Below are 23,995 nucleotides of genomic sequence, written 5' to 3' on the forward strand. Positions count from 1 at the left end.
AACCCTTCTGCTGAGTTGAGTTCTTTATTTCTTCCATCATATTTTTAATTTCCAAAAGCTTTTTTTGGTTCATTGAATTTTTTTTCTTTTTTTTTTTTTTGCTGAGGAAGATTCACCCTGAGCTAACATCTGTTGCCAGTCTTCTTCTTTTTTGCTTGAGGAAGATTCACGCTGAGCTAACATCTGTGCCAGTCTTCCTCTATTTTTTGTATGTGAGTCACTGCCACAGCATGGCTGCTGAGGAGTGGTGTAGGACCGCACCCAGGAACTAAACCTGGGCTGCTGAAGTGGAGCATGCCAAACTTAACCACTAGGCCATGGGGCCAGCCCTCGTTGTTTTTTTGTGGGTGTGCGTGAGGAAGATTAGCCCTGAGCTAACATCTGTTGCAAGTATTCCTCTTTTTTTTTTCTCTTGGTGAGGAAGATAAGCCTTGAGCTAACATCCATTGCCAATCCTCTTCTTTTTGCTGAGGAAGATTGGTCCTGAGCTAACATCCATCCCCATCTTCCTCTATTTTTTATATGTGGGACGCCTGCCACAGCATGGCTTGATGAGCGGTGCATAGGTCTGTGCCTGGGATCTGAACCCACGAACCCCGGGCCACCAAAGCAGAGCACGTAAACTTAACCACTGTGCCATTGGGCCGGCTTCTCGTTGAATATTTTTTAATAGTGAATGGCAGAGGTAATGTGGGAAAGCAAGAGAGAAGAAGGCTGGAGTTTTCTGATTGATCAAACAGATCAGTCATCTCTTTGATCAGCATAGTATGCCTGTGCTCAGCTGTGCCTGATAGCCTCGGTCCAGAGGTCATCCTTTCCAGCAATGCTTCTGCCAGGGTAGGAGGAGAGGCTGTCACCTGGCTACACCAAACAGGAGAGGGGATTTGGGGTCGAACTCCCTCTTCAACAGATTTAAAGTGTCCTCCTCATCTTTACTTGTTTTTAATTCCAGCTTTATTTCCACTTCTAGAGGTATCTGTGTCTTATCCTTTTGCCAATCTTTGACATAAATTTAGTTGGCCCTTAACCTTTCTCCACATGGGATTTGGTTTTCTTTGTTCTCTTATGTTAGTTACCACTCATCCATCTGCTTTTTAGCTTTGAAAATTTCGTTGCTTTTACTTTTTCTCTCATTCTCTCTCTCCTTGTAGGCTTTTACTTTAAAAAAATTCCTTTCTGTTGTTTTCATGGGGTTTCAAGAGGGAACAAAGCCAAATGGATGTGTTTAATCTACCTGTTTTAACAGTGTGTTTCTCCTTAACTCTCTAACCTATGAAAGTGTGGATATTATCCCCACAAAGATCTCGATTTATTTTTCAATTGGCTATCCAGTGGATACTTTCCTGTTCTTATCCTATTTAGCTTTGCAGTTGATACTGTAGTTCACTCATTCCTTCTTCAAACTTCCTATTCTGTTGTCTTCTGTCGTATCAGGACTCTTACCTCAGGCTGCTTCTTCGTGACCTCTTCTTCCCCTGCTCTACCCTTAAATGTCAGTGTTCCATGGTAAATTCACAGTGTGTGGTCTCATCCAAATTCATGATTTTTGGTATTATCTCTTTCTTCATGATTTTCAAATCTGTATCTTTGGTCCAAATTTCTCTCCTGAGCTCTATCTTAGTATAGTCAGCTGTTTAAAGGAATTCTTTTTTTTTTTTTTTTTGGTGAGGAAGATTGGCCCTGAGCTATCACCTGTTGCCAGTCCTCCTCTTTTTGCTTGAGGAAGATTGTCCCTGAGCTAATGTCTGTGCCAATCTTCCTCTATTTTGTATGAGGGACACTGCCACAGCGTGGCTTGATGAGCGATATGTAGGTCCGCGCCCGGGATCTGAACCTGCGAATCCCGCGCTGCCGAAGTGGAATGCATGAACCTAACCACTACACCACTGGGCCAGCCCCTAAAGGAATTCTTAACTTGGTTGCCTCACTGACTCCTCGAACTGAACTTATGTCTCCTTCTGTACCCTCCAGTTGTTGCCACTGCTACCACCACCAACAGCAGACTTCCCTCCCCTAACTTACCCCTTCTGTGATCTGCATCTGTGGGTATGACGTTACTGTCTGGCTGTTTTCTCAATCCGTAACCCTGGGAGTTATCCTCGACTCCACCTGCTTGATCTCTACTGTATGTCTGTCAGTCACCATGTTCTCCATTTTCTTACTCTATTTCCTACTCTGTTGCCCACTGCCTTAGTTCAGGCTTTTGTTACACCTGGATTAATGCAGTAGTTTTCTAAGTGGTGTCTCTAATTCTGGCTCCATTTATTATGTCCTTCACATTACTATCATAGCTACCTCTAATCCTTCAGGGTGGAGGTGGGACTGTGTGGCATGGCACAGAAGGCCTACCCTACCTACCTCTGACTTGTCTCCTGAAGTCTCTCTCCATTCCTTGAGTCGTAGCCAGACCAATCTCTGTGGTTCCTTAAACATGTTCGTGATTTTGAACGTGAAGTGTACTCTGCCCTCCCCTGCCTCACGTAGCAAACTCTGTTCCGTTAACTTTCATCTAAGCTCCAGAAAAATCTTTATTGTTCAAGTTTGAGTTGTGTCTCATTTTTCGTGCCCATCTTTGTCTCTTTTTTTTTTTTTGTGAGGAGATCAGCCCTGTGCTAACATCTGCCAATCCTCCTGTTTTTTTGCTGAGGAAGACTGGCCCTGGGCTAACATCCATGCCCATCTTCCTCCACTTTATATGGGACGCCGCCACAGCATGGCTTGCCACGTGGTGCATCGGTGTGCGCCCGGCATCCAAACCGGCGAACCCTGGGCCACCGCAGTGGAGCGCCCACACTTAACTGCTTGTGCCACCGGGCTGGCCCCTTTGTCTGTACTTTTTTTTACACTGAATGCTATTATTGGTCTACTTGACTGTCTGTCCTACTAGTCTGTAAGCTCCTTGAAAGCAGGAATTGCTTCTCTTCTTTGTCTGCTCAGCTGTAGCACAGTGCCTGGCACATAGAAGGCATTCACCAAATGTTGAGTGAATGCGTGTTTATTATCTGTGTAAGTTCAATTCCCCTCTTCAATTTACTCTTTTTTTTTTTTCTCTATGTGTTTGTTTATTGTTGTTATTATTTACTACTTAATGAAGGAAATCATACGGTATTTGACCTTCTCCCTCTGACTTATTTCACTTTGCATAATACCCTCAGTGTCCATCCATGTTGTCACAAATGGCTGGATTTCATCGTTTCTTATGGCTGAGTAGTATTCCATTGTGTATATATACAGTCAGCCACCCTGTGCTTTTTAATTGGAGCATTTAGTCCATTGACATTTAAAGTAGCTATTGATAAGTATGTACTTCCTGCCATTTTTAAACTTTGTTTTTCTCAGTGTTTTAGTAGTCCTTCTTTCTTCCTTTTTTCTTCTATACAGAATTGATGGTCTCTTTAGTTTGACCTCTGTCTGTAAGCTCTACTCTTTAACTTCCCTCCTCCCTCCTTTTATGTTTTTGATATCATATCTAACCTCTTTTTTGTGCATTTGTATCCATTACCCTCTTATCATGGAAATAGATAATTTTTCCTATTTGTGGTTTTCTTTTTTCCCCTTAAATCAGTCCCTTTAACATTTCTTGTAGCACTGGTTTCTTGGTGACAAACTCCTTTAATTTTTGCTTGTCTGGGAAGTTTTTGATCTCTCCTTCCATTTTGAATGATAACCTTGCTGGGTAGAGTATTCTTGGCTGTAAGTTTTTTCCTTTTAGCACTTGAAATATATCATGCCATTCTCTTCTAGCCTGTAAGGTTTCTGCTGAGAAGTCAGCTGATAGCCTTATGGGGTTTCCTTTGTATGTAACTTGACATTCTCTTGCGGCTTTTAGGATTCTCTCTATCTTTAATTCTGGACATTTTGATTATGATGTGTCTTGGTGTGGGCCTCTTTGGGTTTATCTTGTTTGGGGCTCTCTGTGCTTCCTGTACCTGGATGTCTGTTTCCTTCCTTAGGTTAGGGAAGTTTTCATCTATTATTTCTTGAAATGGATTCCCTGCCCCTTTGTCTCGCTCTTCTCCTTCCAGGACACCTATAACATGGATGTTAGTGCACTTGATGTTGTCCCAGAGGTCCCTTAGACTGTCCTCACTCTTTTTAATTCTTTTCTCTTTTACCTGTTCAGCTTGGGTAATTTCTTCTAGTCTTTCGTCCAGCTCACAGATCCGTTCTTCTGTATCCTCTACTCTGCTTTTGAGTCCCTCTAGTGAATTTTTCATTTCCAGTATTGTATTCTTCATTTCTGATTGGTTCTTTTTTATATCTTCCATTTCTTTGTTGACATTCTCACTGAGTTCATCTATTCTTCTCCCCACATCAGTGAGCATCCTTAACACTCTTTGTTTGAACTCTCTGTTGGGTAGGTTGCTCATTTCTGTTTCACTTAGTTCCTTTTCTGGGGTTTTGTCCTGTTCCCTTACTTGGAATGTATTCCTTTGCCTCCTCGTTTTGCCTCTTTCCCTGTGCTTGTGTCTATGTATTAGGTAGGTCAGCTACGTCTCCTGCTCTTGGATAGGTGACCTTATGTAAGTGATGGCTTAGGAGGCCTGCAGTGTGCTTCCCTCAGTTCCCAATTTTCCAGGGGTGACCCCTATGTGGGCTACGTGTGTCCTTCTGTTGTGGCCTGTTTGCTCTCCCTGTAGGCACCCAGGGAGGCCGAGTTATGCTCCTGGCCAGCTGTTGTAATGTTCAGCTGCTTGTAGTTGTTGTGGGCCCTTCAGTCTCTTTATCAGGTGTGGAGAGCCCCAGCACAGTTGGCTGCAAGTTCTAATACCACATTTGTGTTGCAGTCTTTCTTTTAAGTGAGTTGGCCCCCAGCGTGGCAGGTTGTTAGGCTCAGGGCCTTACAATTGCTATAAGCCTCCAGCCTTTAGGTCTCTTGTCAGCTCTCTGAGGATTGCAGCTGGGTGGGGCTGGCCTCAGCATGGGAGCACCCAATTGTTTCAGGCTTTGGAAGGTGGGGCAAACCCCCTATGTGGGTCTTTGAGAAGCACAAGTCTTCTGCAGCTGACAAGCCCTGCCGCCCACAGGTCCACACACAGTCAACACAGTCCTGCCCCGTGTGCGCGCCCCGACCTCCTGAAGCAGACCCAGTCTCTCCATGGCGGGAGCCCCACACACTCCACCACCGCCCCACACTCTCCACCCGCTCCTTGTGCATGCCCTGCCCCACTGAAGTCGGCCCAGTTGCCAGGCTGCAGAGAATCCAGTCACCAATCTATGGCTTGTTGTTGGGTGGGGCCAGTCTCAAGGGTGGGCTGCCTGCCCTGGCTGAGCTGGATTAAATCGGTGCTCTAGTGGGTGGGGCAGACCTGGGCTAGCAGGCCTCAGGGAGAACTCCAATGGAGTCTGTGTCAGCATGCCCACGCCAGGCCACAACAATGGCCGCCACCAATGTCCCAGTCCCTGGAGAGGTCTCACCTCTCACCGAGATGCACTCAGGGCCTGTTAGGTGAGTCTCTTTTCACCACAGCACTGTGCACCTTTCTTTCTGGTGATTTTAGGTTGCTTTCTGAAACGGGTGAGTTTGTGCATGGGCCCTTTAAGAGCCGGTTTTAATTGCTTTGTGAACCAGCTTTTCTGGGGGTACTCCCCAATGTTTTAGTAGCAGGCAAAGTCAGATATTATGCCACTTGTCTCGATTGTGCTGGGTCCACAAAATGCCCACAGCAGGGGCGCTCCCCGTCTCAAGGCCCCTCCTCCAAGGAGGGCTGCATACCTGTGGGCTGCTCCCGGGCGGCCGTGATGCTGGCGGCTTGTGAAGGTGGCGTTTTTCCTCTCCAGAAGGGAGTTTCTGCCTCTTCCAGCTCAGTTAGGATCGTCTGTTGTTGCAGGAGTTCCTCTTATCCGGTTTTCAGTTCTGTCTCAGGTAATTTTTCCACGAGTAGTTGTAAATTGGCTGTGTCTGCTGGAGGAGGTGAGTTCAGAGTCTGCCTACGTGACCATCTTGACTTCCTCCCCTTCATTTACTCTTAAAACTGAACTGTCTCAATCTCTCTATTCTTCTTTCCCTTCTGTTCTAATGTCCTTTGCACCATTATTTGCTTCGTTGATGAGGGTTAAGGCACTATCATTGCAGCTATTGAGCAGGAGCAAATTTTAAATAAGATTACTCTTTGGGCCGGCCCTGTGGCTTGGTGGTTAAGTGCGCGCGCTGCGATGCTGGCGGCCCGGGTTCGGATCCCGGGTGCGCATCGAGGCACCACTTCTCCGTTCATCCTGAGGCCGAGTCCCACATGCAGCAACTAGAAGGATGTGCAGCTATGACACACAACTATCCACTGGGGCTTTGGGGGGAAAAAATAAAATAAATAAAATCTTTAAAAAAAAAAAAAAAAAAAAGAAAATAAATAAATAAGATTACTCTGACCGTCTGCTTCCTTTTCTCTGTGACCTAAACTTTTCCCTTCTTGGTGACCAGAACTGAGATCATCAGTTAGAAGATATTCAGTAATTGCAAAATCTTTATTAATTAGGATCAGCCTAATTTGAAATGCAGAAGCATTCAGCATATGCTGTTTATGTATATATGGATGTGTGTGTGCATGTATATGTGTGTGTACGTCTGTCTCAAACCACTGCCCACTCCACTTGCCAACCTGACACAGGGCAATGTTTATGGAAGGAATGTGACTCATGCTTTATTTCTTCATGCTCAGTTTTATAAGAAGACCAAACAGCTGCCCATCTTAGGGAGGTGCTGTGAAGAGATCCAGCCACATCAGTGGAAGCCACCTGTAGAGAGGGAAGAACACCGGCTTCCATTCTGGTTAAAGGTACAGCCCTCCTCCTCAAAGTATGTCAGAGGCAGATGGTCACTAAAAACCCTGCAGGAACATCAAGGGCAACTTTACACCTCTAATGCTTTAGTTGTAGAACTAGAACTTGAGAAATCTTCCTCATTCACCCTTCCTCTCCTACTTCTCTACCCTCCCCCCAGGTGATTCTATAACCTTTTAAAAATAGTGGGTAAAATGATAGTTTCCCAAAAGAAGTTCAGAGAAGAGTTTCTAGAGTATAGAATTAGAATGTAATCTTTGTAGAAATTTTATATCATGCAGAAAAATCCTTTTTTTTTTTTTTTTAATTTTATTTATTTATTTTTTCCCCCAAAGCCCCAGTAGATAGTTGTATGTTATAGCTGCACATCTTTCTAGTTGCTGTACGTGGGACCCGGCCTCAGCATGGCCAGAGAAGTGGTGCGTCAGTGCGCGCCCGGAATCCGAACCCGGGCCGCCAGTAGCGGAGCGCATGCACTTAACCGCTAAGCCACGGGGCCGGCCCCAGAAAAATCCTTCTTGACAAGATGCATTGAGACTGTCCTGGAAAGGTCCCTAAAATCTAGAAAGCCCTATTCTTTATACCAGATTCTGACATGTGCTGGATGAGAGTGTTCTTGTTCCCAATAGGCCAGTCTGCCATCCATCCAGGAGGAGCTGCGGCACGTGGCCGAGGCTGCCAGAGAGGGAGGAAATGGGACTGGAACCACTGAGATCAACTCAGACCCAGGCCTGGGAAAAGGCAGCTCAGAAATGGGGAGTGAAACTCGATACCCACTGCTGTTGCCTAAGGGTGTCGTCCTGAAACTGAAGCCAGTTGCCAACCGTTTTTCCAGGAAGGCCTGGAGACAGAAGCGGTCATCAGTCCTGAAGCCCCTCCTTATCAGACCCAGCCCCTCTCTCCAGCCTAGCTCCAACTGTGGGAAAACACCAGCTAGGTCACCTCAGTCAGAAGCCCCTCCAAGCAAAATGGTGGTCCGGATTCCTCACGTGATCCAGCCAGCCACTGTCTTACAGACAGTGCCAGGTGTCCCTCCACTGGGGGTCACTGGGGGTGATAATTTTGAGTGTCGAACAACACTGCCTACTATGCCCCTTGAGGCCAGGACCAGCTTCCCTCTGTCTGAGTCCCAGACCCTGCTCTCCTCTGCTCCTGTGCCCAAGGTAATGCTGCCCTCACTTGCCCCTTCTAAGTTTCGAAAGCCGTGTGTGAAACGGAGAGCCTCAAAGAGAAAGGGGGCTAAGACCTCTCTCTGTCTGAAGCCTGCTCCCCTCATCCACCCTGCACCTGTTATCTTCACTGTTCCTGCCACCACTGTGAAGGTTGTGAGCCTTGGCAGTGGCTGCAACATGATCCAGCCTGTCAACGCAGCTGTGGCCCAGAGTTCTCAGACTATTCCCATCACCACCCTCTTGGTTAACCCTACTACCTTCCCCTGTCCATTGAACCAGCCCCTTGTGGCCTCCTCTATCCCACCCTTAATTGTTTCTGGCAACTCTGTGAATCTTCCTGTACCATCTGCCCCTGAAGATAAGGTTCAAGTGAATGTGGACATTGGTTGTCCTTTGGCTGAAGGGAAAAATGCCTTTCAAAGCCTAGAACCCAAGGTAGAACCCCAGGAACTATCTCCTCTCTCTGCTGCTGTCTTCCCCAAAGAGGAGCACAGCCCAGGGCCTCCACCACCAGGTAGAGTGTGCCAGGAAGACTTGTCAGAGAACAATGCCTATGGCTGGACTCTTGTGAAAACAGAGGAGGGGAGGCAAGCTCTGGATCCGCTGCCTCAGGGCTTCCCAGAGTCTCTGAACTCTCCCCCTGGGGATTTAGAGGAAATTGTCAAGATGGAACCTAAAGATCCTGGGGAGGAAGTCTCCAGTGGATCCCCAGAGCAGGACATTTATGATGAAATCAAAGAAGAACACTCTGTGGAATTGGACACTGGCTTCCCAAGTGAGGAGTTAAGCAGTGCTAGGGAGGTGAAGAAACAGACAGTCTTACAGAAGGAGGAGAGGAGTCAACCAGCTAAAGCCCCTTCAGCTTCTCAAGAGCTTCCTGATGAAGGAAACTCGAGAGATGTGAGTAAAGGATCTCCGAAGAATGTTTCATCCTCCACTGACCCTGAATTGGTTCTTAGCAGCCCCCCAGGGAAGCCCGAAGACCTCTCCAGTGTTGATGGTCAGTCAGTGGGGACCCCAGCTGGGCCAGAACATGGAGGAGAGAAGGATGGGCCAGAGGAAGAGGAAGAAGAGGACTTTGATGAGCTTACCCAAGATGAGGAAGATGAGATGTCATCAGCTTCTGAGGAGTCTGTGCTCTCTGTCCCGGAACTCCAGGTGAGAGCTGGGCATATTCTCACATATTTTGTGGACTCAGTAATATGTTTAATTTACTATTGATAGGCTACCTGCTTGCTTGCTACACTATAGGTAGTCCTCAAATCATTTTTATTTGATTTTTGAATGCATTATGGGACATCATTTTGGGATTGAGGTGAGAGGAGAGGGAAAGGGTGAAATTTTACTTATTATATTTGACTTAAACTCATTTAAATGTTAAATTGAATCACTTGAGCACAATTTAAATGCCTAAAAAAATATCATAAGTATGGACTGTGGCAAAGGAAAACTCTCTTCAGGGTAGAGAGAGATGTTTTAAAACGCAATTTCTTCCCCCTCCTGCTGTCAGGCAGCAATCCCAGCTATCCCTGTGATTCTGTAACTCAGAGAATCAGGCTTCTGATAGTTGTGGTCACCCCCCGCCACACACCCTTCCCCCCCCAATTGATTAACCTCAGTTCCTCCTAATAAACTCTGTGCAGTCAGCATTTGGTGAGCCATTCCGAGCCCTTGTGAACACACTTTTGGGGGGGTTTGCAGGAAACAATGGAGAAATTGACTTGGCTCGCATCTGAAAGGCGCATGAGTCAGGAGGGTGAGTCTGAGGAAGAGAACTCCCAGGAAGAAAACTCTGAGCCTGAAGAAGAAGAGGAAGAAGAAGCAGAAGGAATGGAAACCCTGCAGAAAGAAGATGAAATGACAGATGAAGCAGTTGGAGATCATGCTCAGAAGCCTCCTACCACCTTTGCCTCACCCAACACTGTTCCGGAAGTGGAGACCAGCAGGACCCCACCAGGTGAGTTTGGCAAGCCTATATGAGGGGCGGGTCTCAGTTGGCCTCATTGTCTAAAGGACATGTGCAGAGTGGCTAGCTTGTAAACCAGATGGCGAGTTTCCAAGGAAGTCCTCTGGATCTTCCCTACCATCTCCCTTCCCCCAAACAGATGATTAACCTGGTGCCTTTGCAGAGAAGAGATGCTCAGAAATTTTAAATTTGACTTTCATCTGCCACTAGATTTGTATTAGGTTCATTCAAGTTTTTTTTGTTTTGTTTTGTTTGAGGAAGATTAGCCCTGAGCTAACATCTGTTGCCAATCCTCCTCTTTTTTGCTGAGGAAGATTGGCCCTGGGCTAACATCCGTACCCATCTTCCTCTCCTTTATGTGGGATGCCGCCACAGCATGGCTTGATAAGCGCTGAGTCGGTGTGCGCCCCAGATCCAAACCCGCAAACCCTGGGCTGCCGAAGCAGAGCGCATGCACTTAACCACTATGCCCCAGGCCGGCCCATCATCCGTGTTTTAATACTGGTTCTTAATTCATCTGTCACACATGAGGCTAAGAGCTATGTTTATTTCAGAAAACACTACTTATTCCTCACCAAGACACAGTCCTTTGAGAGCCCAACATAAGGCCATACTCTTTAGACTTCCTTTCTCAGTAGGCGGTAGCTAAGTATCTCATTATCACCTCACTTAATGCAGTTAATGCTGCTGGCTCTTCATAGAGCTAATTTAACAGAGACAGACACGGCTCTCATACCATTTTCCCAACAGCTTTTCTCCTGAGTTGCTCCATAACAAGGATTAGGATTTGGAGGGTTGGGTACATGTGATGGGATGGGAAGAGTAGGGGTTGCAGGGACAGAGAAACAGTCTTTTTCACATGTTCTCTAAGGAGAGAGCATCAAAGCTGCTGGAAAGGGCCGGAGCAATCATCGAGCTCGCAACAAGCGGGGCACTCGGGCCCGGGCCAGCAAGGACACCTCCAAGCTGCTGTTGCTGTATGATGAGGACATTCTCGAGCGGGATCCACTCAGGGAGCAGAAGGATTTGGCCTTTGCTCAGGCTTATCTGACCAGGGTAGGCAAATGCTGCTTCCTCTTACTGCCAGTCCCTCTGAATGAGGCTGCTTCTCCTTCAAGCGAGGTGTTTTTAAAATGAAGTCTGCTTTTCAGGTTGCATAGCAGCCTTGTATGCTTCTGCCTTTGCTCTCCTAGAATTACCAAAAAAATCTGTGTGAGAGAACCACAACGAGACAGAGTTCAGTCATAAGCAGGCTTATTGTTAGTACCTTAGCATCACTCCTCTATTGCCCAGAAATTGGGGAAGGTGATACCACCATCATTAGTGAGAGTCTGTGACTTCACTAGGTAGCCTAATAAGGACCTTTACTGAGCCCTCGGCTTCAGAAGAAAGACCTTTGGTACATTGGCCAGAGAGCAGGTCTCAGGGAAGCACTTGGTCTTCAGAGACATGAACCAACCTGTTCCTGGTAGTTGTCTTGGGTAGCTGTCTCGTTCTTTGGGTAACTTGCTGGTTCCTGTATCTCTCCAGCAAAGTTCCTTTATCCACTATCAGTGATAGTCATGGCTTTTTCTTGTCCTCTGATATTTTACTAATATTCCTAATTTATATATTATTTGACCTCAGATGATACCATGCTGAAATATATGTACCAAACACTCCTTATCTATTTCAATATGGAAATAAATGAGGAAGGAGAAGTTGGAGCTGCGTGCTAGAGAAAAGCTTACCTTGTTTTGTGGGTAGGGCTATGGTCCCTGGAAAATGAAGGTTTTTCAGTTGCCCACTATCAGAAAGGAGCTGTACCTTGCTCATTGCTCTGTGTCTTCCATTAGCAGTCAGATCTTAGGACCTGTCAGAGGAGTAGCCTCTGAAGGATAATTCTTGGAGTTCTCTAACAATGACTCCTCCTTCTCCCTCTGTACCATTGTTTCTTATTGGGGCCCAAAGAAAGGGTCTTGATGATTAAAAGTATTTTTGTATAGGTACGAGAAGCCCTGCAACATATCCCCGGCAAGTATGAGGACTTCCTTCAGGTCATCTATGAGTTTGAGTCAAGTACTCAGAGGCAGACAGCTGTGGATCTTTACAAAAGCCTGCGAATTCTGCTCCAAGACTGGCCTCAGCTGTTGAAGGACTTTGCTGCTTTCCTGTTGCCTGAGCAAGCTCTGGCCTGTGGATTAGTAAGTGGATGGGCAGAGACAGCATGCCAGGATTCCCGGGTCAGAGCAAGATGGGGATTCAGTAGAGTTGATTAACACTGTTCTAGTCTCCCGACTGCTCCAGTCGGATAGCCTTCCCCTACCCCGAGGTGGTAAGAGCCTCCTTCTTTTCAAGGGGTGATCTTCCCAACCCCCATTCTCCCATTTTCTTTACAAGTGGAATGAGGGGTTTACTTTTACTTGCCAGTGAAGACCATAGGTAAGTCATATGCCCTTGGCTCCTCACTGTTGTAGAACAGGCCTTCATTCAGCAAATATTTATTGAGTGCCTGCTGTGTGTCAGGCAAAGTTCTAGGTACTAGGACTATCGTAATTATAAAAGACTAAAATCCTTCCCCTCATAGAGCTTACATTCTCATGGGGAAAGTCAGATGATAAATAGTAAAATATATATATTATACATATATATATTATAAAAATTATAAAATAGACATAAATATCTAGTATATTTACTCTATCTATAATACTATAATATAAATAGCTAGTATCTATAAATAGCTAGTATATAAAAAAAAAGTATATAATGCTTTATAGAAAAATAAAGCAGGAAAGGGGAATAGCAAGTTGTAGGTAAATGGGTGAGGGGTGGGGTGTTGCAATTTTATACCTGGTGGTCTGTGAAGGCCACTGTGGTAAGGTGACATTTGAAATGTTGGAGAATAAGTGTCTAAACGTGAGGGATGTCCCAGTAGTTCTGAGTTTCTTGTCATGACTGATGAACACGGGAATAAAGGATGTAATGAGATTATTCTGATAGTCTTAAAGCAGTTAAACGATAATGGGGTGATTATGCATATCATGCCAATCTTCTCTTCCTGTATTATTATGAGGATCAAATGAGTGTATATGTGAAAATTCTTTCTAAACCGTGAAATGCCACGTGAGTTTGAGTGTCTGATTTCACAATCCATGAAACAATGAACAACTTGAAATATGTACATCTCTTGAATCTTTTCATCCACATCTTAGTTATCTTGGGTTGGTAGACCCCAGAAAAAGGTGGATTTATGCTAGGGTCTTAAAAAAGATCTCACTGTCGTAAACTAGAATCCTGTCATCCCCCCACGCATCCAGCTCATTTCTCTTGGTTCTTATGCTTAGATTCCTCAAGTCCTGCTCTAGCTGTGTAGGTGATGCCTCTTTTGCTCTCTTTCCACTCCGGTAGTTTGAGGAGCAGCAGGCTTTTGAGAAGAGTCGCAAGTTTCTTCGGCAGTTGGAAATCTGCTTTGCAGAGAACCCCTCACACCACCAGAAGATCATCAAGGTCCTCCAAAGCTGTGCAGACTGCCTGCCCCAAGAGATCACTGAGGTATTCTGTCCTGTCCTGCTTCCTTTCCATTGTCATTTGGGCCTTAGGCCCTTCCCTTCTCCCTTTCCCTAACCTATTCCATATCCTCTTGCTTCTGGGGTACCATGGACTTCCTGGAGGGGATGAAGAAGGGAAGGACTTTTTAGGCTTGCCTAAAGCATAAAGCCCTGCAATAGGGGTGGTTGCCACCTGAAACCAGAGTCTGACTGATCTTCACAGGCTCAGAATGCCATCAATGCCCTGGAAGGGAAGTTCAAGGAAGGAGGTGATAGGGCCTGGGAGGGGCTTGCCTCCTTGGCTCTGCTGGAGTTAGTGCCTGAGCTGGGGATCAGTAGCGCAGGGGTAGAGAGTATTGTCATTAGGAATGAAACCTGTTATTAAGACCCCTCCTGTGTAGGCAAGCAATGAGGGAACAAGAGCTTAAGAATTCTTAGCTATCAAAGAGAGGCTTCTGTGTGTCTCCCAGCTGACTAGGAAAATAGAACTTGGAAGTCTATGGGATTGATTTGGAATGGTGGCCTGGAGAGGATCTGGAGACTTCATCTTTCCCTCCATAACTTCCCCCAGCTCAAGACACAGATGTGGCAGCTCCTCAAGGGCCATGACCATCTACAGGATGAGTTCTCTATCTTCTTTGACCATTTGCGCCCAGCAGCTAGCCGGATGGGTGACTTTGAAGAGATCAATTGGACTGAGGAGAAGGAGTATGAGGTACAGGCCCTGAGGCTGCAGTAGGGTTGTGAAGGGGGAAGGCCATGTGTAGGAGGGATATCTGCCCCAGAGTCTGTGTTGAGTGGCACCAACTCCTCCCCAGTTTGATGGCTTTGAAGAAGTGGCTCTGCCTGATGTGGAAGAGGAAGAGGAACCTCCCAAGATACCCACAGCCTCAAAGAACAAAAGAAGGAAAGAAATTGGGGTCCAAAATCATGATAAGGTACACCAGGTTGTTGGGGATTATCCATTTTTCATGAATCAAGCCTTGAGTTTTCTGTCTAAATATTTCTCTGGCTTAGTGTGGTTCAAAGCCTCTGGGATGTGAGGCGTTCATGGAGCAGGAACCAAAGGTCAGGCTGCTAATGGACAAGCACAGCCCATGGGCAAAGTAGTGCGTTTGCTGAAAAGGCCCCACCCCCGGCCGCCTCAGTAGAAGGATCTGTTTGCCCTTTTTCTCTCTAGCTCAGAGCTATTTTTCTTGCCCTTGAGTCTTAACTTCTTCCATTCTGTTCATGTAAAGAAATAGAACCAAGATTCCCCATTTTAATAATAATGATAACAGGTAATACTTAGCTGTGTTACAAAGTATCATGTATCTCTTGGAAGTATTTTACATAGTTTATTCCCTCATTTAATTCTCACAATAATCCTATGAAGAGATTGCTCTTATTTGCATTTTACGGAAGAAGAAACTTAAGTACAGAGAGAAGCCATTGCCAGGGTCTCATGTTTAATAAGTGGCAGTGCTAGGATATGAACCCGGGTAATCTGGTTCCAGAGTCTTCTCGTACTCACTGCTCTTTACTGCTCTTCAAGAAGTAGCCTTTTTTTTTTTTTGTGAGGAAGATCGGCCCCGAGCCAACATCTGCCAATCCTCCTCTTTTTTTGCTGAGGAAGACCGGCCCCGGGCCAACATCCATGCCCATCTTTCTCTACTTTATGTGGGATGCCGCCACAGCATGGCCCTCCCAGCGGTGTGTCGGTGCGCGTCCGGGATCCGAACTAGCGAACCCCAGGCCATCGCAGCGGAGTGCACACACAACCGCCTGCACCACTGGGCCGGCCCCCCAAGAAGTAGCCTTTTTAATTCATGTCCCTTTACTACATTTCTTTTACTCTTTCTTGGGGAAAAACTGCTTCTTAGTAGCTGAATGACCTTGGGCAATTTATTTAATCTCTCTTTGTTTCAGTTTATGCATTGTCAATGGGGATAATGCACTTATGTCTTGGGTTTATTGAACAGAGAGTATCATTGAGTGAGCCTTCCATATGTACAAAGCCCTCTCTCAAGGGAATTGGAAGAGAGGGGAGCGCTCAAGGCACAGGGAGACAGAAACAAAGACAGACGAGTGAGTAGATCGGATCTCATGATGGAGCTCTCCAGTGACTTTGCCTCAGATTGTGTTTGACTTAAATATTTCTTGAAACATCTAGGCAATTGGGATATGTTAGTCTTTGGGTCATTTAAGGATTGTTTCAGGGATTCATAAGAGACTTTCATCAAGTTTCAGCGTTGATTTCCAAGGCAATGTGAAGAGATGGTGTATATATAATAAAAGAGAATGGATAGGGGTGGGGGTCACGGGGGCGGGCTTGTTCAGATGGCTTGCAACTTAGCTTCCTCTCTTGGTACCAAAAATGCTTGGCAGCTAACCAAGCCGAGGTATCTCCTAGGAGGCTGAGTGGCCAGATGGGGCCAAGGACTGTGCCTGTTCCTGCCATGAAGGAGGTCCTGATTCCAAGCTGAAGAAGAGCAAAAGGAGAAATTGTAGCCACTGCAGCAGCAAGGTGAGGAGGGAATTGGTACCGAGGGGTATCAGAGCTGCCTGGGGCAACCCCTAGGTTGCCTTACTGTGTGGGTATTCTTTGCTATAACAGATGTCTACCTTACTGAATTCCTAAAAATATCTCACATATATAAATAATATGCAGTACACAAACACTGTAGTGTGTGTATGCAAAATAAGTAGAACCTTTTAAAAATATACAATGGATTTTGCTTTTTATTTATTTAATTTTTGCTGAGGAAGGTTAGCCCTGAGCTAACATCTGTGCCAGTCTTCCTCTACTTTATATGTGGGTCGCTGCCACAGTGTGGCTGACAAGTGGTGTAGGTCTGTGCCCGGGATCCAAGCCCATGAACCCCAGGGCCGCCGAAGCAGAAGGTGCCAAACTTAAACACTATGCCACAGGGTGGCCCCTTAATTTTGCTTTTTAAAGAGAATTCTGTGGGTACAGCTTTTGGAATTGGAAAGAAGTCAACCAGTGCAAATATTTCCCTCTTAGATTTTTTTTTGATGAAATAAACCTGGGTCAGGAAGACAGACCCTGAAGGTAATGCTGGGTCTCTGGAGTAGGGTTGGTTGGCAGCAAAAGTACAGTCCCTGGTTAGAGAAGGAGTGGGAGAATCCGCTTCTCTACTCTGGGCCATTTAAAATCGTTGGAGCAGGCATGCATGTTGGCTGACTTGCTGAGCATCATGGCAGGGCTTCTTCCTTTGATCAGCCCCTAAGATAAAAGGAGGTGAGGAGACCCTTGACCCACAAGGCCATCCCTGCAGGTCTGTGACAGCAAATCCTACAAGAGCAAGGAGCCCCATGAGTTGGTGGGCGGCAGCCCCCACCGAGAGGCCAGTCCTATGCCTGGTGCTAAGGAAGCTGAGCAGGGCAAGGACACGATGGAGGAGGAAGCTCCAGAGGAGCGAGAAAACATGGAGGCAACCCAGAGCAGACCTGGCAGGAGTACCAGAAAGGGAGAGATGCCTGTTCCAGGTGAGTGAACTGACTGCCAGCCCAGCCGGTCTCCATTTCTGACTGTCTCACATACTTTAAACAGGAGCATCTTTGAGCCTGGATAAGTAAGTCTTTTCAGGCATGGACCACCACCTCTTTCACTAACAAACCAATAGGAAACCCTTCTCCTGTGCAGCATTAATTTTCTCTCCCGTGGCCTCAGTCCTCTTGCAGAATTGAGTGCTACAAAATCAACATGATTCAGCATTCTCTTCTTGTGTCCCCATTCCTGATTCCCTTCCCCTTATCTCTAGATCTCTGGGATCTACATTCTAAGGATTCAGCCATTCTTAGCTTTGGCAGTCAGAGTTTTATATCTTTATATAAGTGACTTGAGCCCCCACTCCCACTGCACTCTTTTAGATTAGAATTTTATCACCAGAGTGACCCTGTGGTAATTTGTAGTCCTTAGGTGCATCTTGACCCTGTCCATATTTTTAGATCCTTATTTTCCTCCTACACAGGATTGGCAGTGGGGAACACTTTGTTGTCCCAAGAAGTGACTCTTACAGACCGGCTCCTTCTGGATGGCCCACCACCCTACTCACCAGAGACTCCTCAGCGTCCCTCCAAAACGGGAGCTGTGCTGTGCACTATTAGGAGAAAGCAGGCTGGGCCTGAGGTTGTCTCCTGCCCCCAGGCCTCCCCCAGACTTCAGCATGAGGGGGAGGGCCATAAGGCAGTGAGTGAGTCAGAGACTTCCATGCTAGTCTGGGATGTTTCAGAAACTGAGAAATTGCCTGGAACTGTTGAACCCCTTGCTTCCTTCCCGAGTCCTGTTTCCTCAACGACCCAAGACTTAGGGAGAAGACAAGTGTCTGGGAAACCAGATACTCAAGAGAGCTGGCTGCCTTCAAACAGAGCTGGGGTGAAGACAGCAGACAGGATGTCCCCTGTCCGTGAACCTTCTTCATCAGGAATTGACACCTCAGAGACCTCTCCCAAAGCCACTAGAGGAGGTTTGGCTAAAGACAGTGGAATACAAGGGAAGGGTCCAGTGGGGGAGCAGCAGCCAAAGGCCACAGAAGCTACAGTGTGTGCCAACAACAGCAAGGTCAGCTCCACTGGGGAAAAGGTTGTCCTCTGGACAAGGTAGGTAAGGATGGATGGTATGCGTATTTAGAAAGTAGATGGAACACATCCATGTTACTGAGGATTAACCACAATATGTGGGTTACAGGGAAGCTGACCGTGTGATTCTTACCATGTGCCAGGAGCAAGGAGCACAACCGCAGACTTTTAGCATCATCTCCCAGCAGCTGGGAAATAAGACCCCTACGGAGGTAAGTGGAGGAAGCCCTGCTAGAGCTGTAAGCCCAGAGGAACCAAGGAGAGGGCCTGGCGAGAAGAGGACAGGTTGGCAACTAAGAGATATGACATCAACGGGTGATTGTAAAGGTCTGCCCTGAGGAAGGGCTTGATGTGTCAGGGCGGTTGGTAGTGGTTCTAGAAGGGAATGGGTGTTGGATTTTGAGGCAGAAGCCCCAGAAATTCCATCCTAAGGAAGAAGGTGACTTGGGCAAAATATTTAGCCTCTTAACTGAGTTTCCTTATCTGTAAGGAGGACACAGCCCTCACAACCTTACTGTGTGGAACAAATAAGATTGTTCAAATTGGTACATAATGCTTAATAAGTTAGTAACTTAGGAACAGTGAATGCAGCGCTTCGCCTTTCCTCCTAGGTTTCCCACCGTTTTCGAGAACTCATGCAGCTCTTCCACACCGCCTGCGAGGCCAGCTCCGAGGACGAGGATGATGCAACCAGCACCAGCAACACAGACCAGCTGTCTGACCACGGGGACCTTCTGTCTGAGGAGGAGCTAGATGAGTGAGACTCTGGGAGCTGTGGGTGTCACCTGCACAGGATCAAACCCAAGAGGCACCCTGATGAGGGAGAGGGTGGTTGTACTTTGCTTGTACAACCCTTGAGCTCAGTATACAGAGCTGGAGGAGCAGGGGCCGAGGACAAAGACAAAGGCGGGCTGGGGCTCTGCCATCCTATTTGTCATTCAAGGTCTTTTATGAACACCTTAGAAACTGACTTTGTAAATAGCACCGAGGGAGAGGGGGGCTCAGCTCCTTTTCTTCCCTTTTTTTTGGTCTGATGGTACATATTTATTGTTCTGTGATCTAATCACAATGTTTCTAAATCTAATAAATGCCTATGTTGGTGTAGCCAGTCCCAAGACACTGAGCTCCTGCATCCAGCAGTTTTTATTGTAAACTAGCTCTTTCCTTTTCTTTAGTCCATGAGGAACTTTAGTCCGTGAGGCTGTCACCACCCTGGTAGCACTGGGCCAGACTGCATAGCTCCTGCAGCACCTCCTCTAGGTCATCCTGTTCCACTCCAGCATCCAAGAAGCTGGCCCAGCGCCGCAGGTCGAGTTTGGTGAGCTCTTTGGCCAAGTCTCCCAGGGTTCTGTTCAAGGATGAAGAGGAGCAGAGGGCCCCAAGCACTGGGATGCTCTCCACTGCTGCGGAGGGAGGGAAAGGGAGGGGTTGTAAATGGACTGCTATTCTACCCTGGGACTCTCTTGTACACATAGGGGAGTCTGGGCCTTTGGTAGACTTGATTGTAAAGTAAACTCAATAAATTTTGTGTACGGTCCCCTTAGTATACCAGTACTCTAGAGGAATAACACTTCTGTCAGGAGCCATAGAGTGAATAAAGGAATGTTTAACTCTGAACTTCTTAAGTACCTTTATCCAGGAAGGGATATAGGAAAACCTTTCCCATGTTTGAAATTTTGGTTTTCTTCATCCTACATACCTGCCCCAGTTGGGGGACCATCCAGAACCAAACCCTGCTGGCTGAGGCTTGAGGAGAAGAGGTGGGGGTAGGGAGGAACCACCTTGCAGGGAGTCAGCAGCAGATGGGAAGAACTGTGGGGGCAAGAGAAGAGCAGTTGAGTGAAAAAAAGTCAAGGGAGGTGTGAGGTCTGGGAGCAGGGTAGGAGCAAGCATTATACTGACCTCCTGACGCTAGGTTGCTGCTGTTGTAAATACTGGGCCAAGACTTCTTCCCCAGTGGTACACGCGTGGAGCAGGGAGGGCAGAGGTGTCCCTGGGGTGAGCTGACTGCCAGAATAAAGCCAAAACCACCTTTACTTGGTGGCAACATGAATAAGAAGCTAAGAATTCTTATGTTCTCAGGCCATCGGCTGAATCAGGATACTCAGTCTTTTTTTTTTTTAAGTATGGCAGAGGGAAGAAGAGAGAGGCAATGCCATTAGAATGTCCAGAAGTGTCAGGAAGAAAAGGATGTGAAAGGAAAGTCTGACAAGGGCTCCTCAAGACCACCAGTCCTCACCTGGTGTGGCATGCTTTGTTTAGACCCCTCAGCACCACTGACTGGGCAAAGCAGCATATTCCAGAAGGGTCCCCACATGCAGACAATGGGGTCCATGGGGTGGCCCCTCCAAGCTGCACCAGGGCATCAGGAAGGGACTGGCTTGGAACCAAGGGGAAGGGGATGGTTGCTCCCGCTGTCACCACCTAAAGGTCAGGAAGAGATCAAGTTACAGAGCTTTTCTTCAGCTCTGACTCAACCCCTCACAAAGCTTCATACCTTTTTCCCAGAGAAGTTCAGCATATCAGCCAGATGAACCATGGAAACTGGCGAAGAACGTAGGCGATAAGGAACAGTAACTGTGTCCAGGGCTGTAGCCAGGATGGCACTACAGTGGAAGGGCAGAGTGGCCTGTAAAGAGGATACCGAGAAGAGCACTTGGCCTTTCGAGTCTGGAAAAGAGAGAGTGGTGGCAGAATAGTAATGGCAGAGGTCCGGGTTCTTTGTGAAAAAGCCAGGGGTGTGTTTGGCCGAAGGCTGAAAAAGCATAGGACAATGTGATCTAAGAGGCCACATCAGAGCTGAGTTTAAGCTGAGGCTTCAAGAATAGAGCCAGTAACAGACAAAGGCTGACTCAGGGAGTGTGAGGAGGTGCCCGCTTACTCGCTGCACTCAGAAAGAGAGCTTTGAGCCTTACGTCATAACGCAGGTGAGGGAAGCTGACGGGTGACTCAGGTCGCAGCCCCAGGCTCCCACCCAAGGATAAGGGGCAGACCAGAGAGCTGTGAGCAGACAGGCGCACCAGACCGAAAGCTGTGTTTAACAGACGATAGATGTTTTTCTGGGGCTCCTGGTGAAAGAAAGGAGAGTTGTTTAAGCAACTTTCTCAGTGGGCTATCATTCCTTCATTTCTCCCTCATTACACTGACTGTTTTTCCCCTAAGTTCTACTCACCCCAAGACTGTAGGGACCAGGGAGCAGGCCCCAGGTTATTATTCCCCGCCCTGAATACTCGTCTTGTAGCAACTCTGTGGCCTTAGCGCCTACTCCAGAGAAGCCATTGTGCAGGTCACACAGGATCTGGAAGCCCTGGAGAGAAGTGAATGATGAAAGCTAGTAGGATGAGAAGAGTTTCTACCCTGGTGGCCACCATGCCACACAGCTACCTGCAGGTAGTCACACTCCTCCACGTAGAAGTGCAGCCTGTCCTCCAGCTCTTCCAGGTACCTGGGTTCCTTCAGGATACTCTCCCCTTGGCCAAAAGCCTCCAAGCGACCTGCCTCCCTGCCATGCATAAACACAATCCAGGACTTGCAGGACTGCCCCATACCCGCTCCCTGCCTGAGATCTCTTGTTTCTGGGGAGGGCAGGGAAGATGGCCTCAAGAGCCTCATCTGACATTGGGAGGGACTCAGTTTCTTGCCTCACAGCCTCTGGGGCCCCCCATACCCATCATGGTTGTACTTCTGAATCATACAGATGCTCCGGGGGTGAAGATGGACTCGGAGGAAGTCTGACCAGACTCGGATGCTGCCCTCCGGGGGGGTAAGTGGTTTTGGAGTTGTAGCCGTGGTGAGTAGGGGGGGACCTGAAGAAAAAGCAGAAGGAATGTACCTTTCTCCATGTTCCTGCTCTGCCTAGTTCCCCATCCAGCAGTATCTGGACAAGTCTCACCTTTGCCATTGGGAATGGATTTGACCCTCCAGATACCATCACTATTCAGCACTCCCTGGGAGGGATGAGACAAACTACATTTAGTTCCAGGTGGTCTCGAGGCAAAAGTTGATTTATCCTCCTTGATTTTGCTGGCCATTACCCCAGAGCCTCCTTTCTGTTCACCTAGTCATAGTCCTTTAGGGGAAAAAAGTGCTTTTTCCTAAATACCATTCTAAGGCATTTAAGATGATTAAAATCCTCTTTTTCTCTGCCCCAGTGGAGGCACTCTGGTTGTAGCACTGGGTTTAAAAGTTCAGGGCAGAGGCCCTCACCTCTGCACTCAGAAAGTCCTGGAGATAAGGGTTCTTGGGATAGAGTTCCTCTTTGTGTGTGGTGAGCTTCCCCTGCCTGAAAGAAAGTGGAGGTTGATAACAGTGGCAGGTTCCCTGGGTTCTCCAGCATCCTGGGCACATTCCCCACTCCTCTCCAAACATCACAGATACCATGCAATTGCAGCATCTAGCAGTTTGTCCCTGTAGAGTCCACCGTCTTGTTTTAGGGAGCTCAGACTACCTGTACAAAAATAACAGGCAATGTTAGGTCAAATCCTAGTCCCTCCCCTGCTCCAACTAATCTTTCTCTGATCACCTGACAACCTGCTGTCACCATTCCTCCAGCACTTGGCTCTTCCAAGCTTTCTTGAATATACATGAGTTGGAAAAAAACCTTGCTTAGGAGAATCTAGATGCCATCCTTCATTCCCAGCTTAGTCATTAGCTTTGGGACCGGGTCCTACAGGAATGCCACAGTTCAACATCTCACTGTCTCTAGGGGCAAGCTGCCCATTCCAGAGATGGCTCTAGAACGAAATAAAGTTTTGCCTTTTTGCGTCCCTCGGGTCTTGGCATACTGTAGTTAAGTCTACCTGTGGCTCCTACTCTGTGGTCCTTCAGCCTAGTATGGTCGGAGGATCTTGAAGCGAAAGGATGCTAAAGACTCCGCACGCGATGGGGAAAACTGGGCACTGGCGACCCCTACGACCGCCTCACCCTTCAGATCCATGAGGATGAGTCTCGGCGTGTACGTCTCCTGGCCGTGGAGCGTCCGGCCCGTCCGGTACAGGACGTCGGGGCACAGCTCTCCCGGCGGCTCCTTGGCATCGGTCGGTCCGCACAGCGCAGCATCCTGAGGAGGGAAAAAGGAAGGACTGAACTCAGGGCTGGTGAGAAGAACAGGACGGAAGTTAGGGCTGGAGGTCCGGAAGGGGTCCGCTGGGGCAGCCGCCCAGAGACCTCACCTGCTGGTTCCACCAGTGCGCTCCCACGAAACCCGCAAAATGTCCCAACTGCAATGTGAGCACCTCTCGGGCCCCGCCCGCCATGCCGCTCGGCTCCACCGGATCGCACAGTCCCAGCTTGCTCACTCGCTGCTCCTAGCCGATTGGTCGGCAGGCTTGTGGGCGGTGCCTCACCCTCTGCGCCCTATTGGTCCACAAACACATCCTTTCCCATAGGTTAAACGATGCGTTGGGCCTTGGAGACACGCTCATCCTTCCCCTCCTCTTCCTGGCGTGGACCAGTACTGCTTACTCGTAGTTGTCGGCGAGGGGCGGGGCCCCGCGGCCCACGCCGGAAGTTGTGGGCGCCGGAGCAATGTTGGCGCTGAGTCTTTTGTGTCTCACGTGGGGGTCCCTGGTGTGGCTCACAGAAGGTTCTCCTACCGTATTCTTTACTTCTCTTGCAGCTTTTTTCCTTTCTCTCACGGGATAGTTATGCTGGCCAGTAGCGCTTCAGGCAAAAATGAAACCTTGCCAGAAAAGGAGACTCTCCCTTAAGGCCTCCCATGCGCCCCCTCCTTCCCCTCCCTAGGTCAAAGCCTTCCTGACTTATATAACCTTGTGGACTGATTTATCTGTCATCTGTCTGTCTTTCTGATCTATCTATATCTTCTATGTATCATCTGTCTATCACGTTATGTAAATAAATCCGAGTACGTATTCTTCTGTGTCTGGCTTTGGCTCGACATCTTTTGTGAAATTCTTTACTATTCTTGCATGTACTTCAGAATAGTCGTCCATTGTATGAATATACCACAAATG

At 47.6% G+C, this 23,995-nt stretch overlaps 2 protein-coding genes across 8 annotated transcripts in view; one reads left to right on the plus strand and one right to left on the minus strand.

Annotated features, from left to right (window-relative positions):
- Positions 1–19,146, plus strand: part of LOC101397523 (GON-4-like protein) — a 75,528-nt gene extending 56,382 nt beyond the window's left edge. For 4 of the 6 annotated variants that reach the window (XM_014791972.2, XM_014791969.2, XM_087441949.1 and 1 more), the window contains 13 exons: positions 6,657–6,773; positions 7,407–9,107; positions 9,651–9,906; positions 10,787–10,971; positions 11,901–12,098; positions 13,303–13,446; positions 14,014–14,157; positions 14,261–14,380; positions 15,835–15,948; positions 16,721–16,931; positions 17,417–18,044; positions 18,133–18,235; positions 18,635–19,146. In XM_014791972.2, coding sequence (XP_014647458.2) covers positions 6,657–6,773; positions 7,407–9,107; positions 9,651–9,906; positions 10,787–10,971; positions 11,901–12,098; positions 13,303–13,446; positions 14,014–14,157; positions 14,261–14,380; positions 15,835–15,948; positions 16,721–16,931; positions 17,417–18,044; positions 18,133–18,235; positions 18,635–18,784 — 4,071 coding nt within the window. In that variant the 3' untranslated portion in view covers positions 18,785–19,146. Of the gene's footprint in view, positions 1–6,656; positions 6,774–7,406; positions 9,108–9,650; positions 9,907–10,786; positions 10,972–11,900; positions 12,099–13,302; positions 13,447–14,013; positions 14,158–14,260; positions 14,381–15,809; positions 15,949–16,720; positions 16,932–17,416; positions 18,045–18,132; positions 18,236–18,634 lie in introns of those variants that run through there. The other 2 variants (XM_087441948.1, XM_087441951.1) reach the window with 2 other exon arrangements.
- A 65-nt stretch (positions 19,147–19,211) lies between these two features.
- MSTO1 (misato mitochondrial distribution and morphology regulator 1) lies at positions 19,212–23,324 on the minus strand. Of its 2 annotated transcripts, none has more exons than XM_087441953.1 (14): positions 23,195–23,324; positions 22,947–23,082; positions 22,401–22,470; positions 22,230–22,305; positions 21,916–21,970; positions 21,706–21,829; positions 21,408–21,525; positions 21,196–21,330; positions 20,939–21,091; positions 20,521–20,652; positions 20,263–20,447; positions 19,926–20,030; positions 19,723–19,835; positions 19,212–19,426 (listed from the first exon to the last, which is right to left on the minus strand). In XM_087441953.1, exons 1-14 carry the CDS (start codon positions 23,276–23,278, stop codon positions 19,212–19,214), a joined length of 1,701 nt encoding a protein of 566 aa, XP_087298079.1. In that variant the 5' UTR covers positions 23,279–23,324. The 2 variants fall into 2 exon arrangements, with proteins under 2 accessions (XP_087298079.1, XP_004436235.1); XM_004436178.3 differs by having other exon boundaries at positions 21,691–21,829.
- Positions 23,325–23,995: the final 671 nt, after the last annotated feature.

Source organism: Ceratotherium simum, chromosome 2 (assembly GCF_057802395.1).
Source record: "Ceratotherium simum simum isolate JZ-2026a chromosome 2, ASM5780239v1, whole genome shotgun sequence".
Taxonomy (NCBI): Eukaryota; Metazoa; Chordata; class Mammalia; order Perissodactyla; family Rhinocerotidae; genus Ceratotherium; species Ceratotherium simum.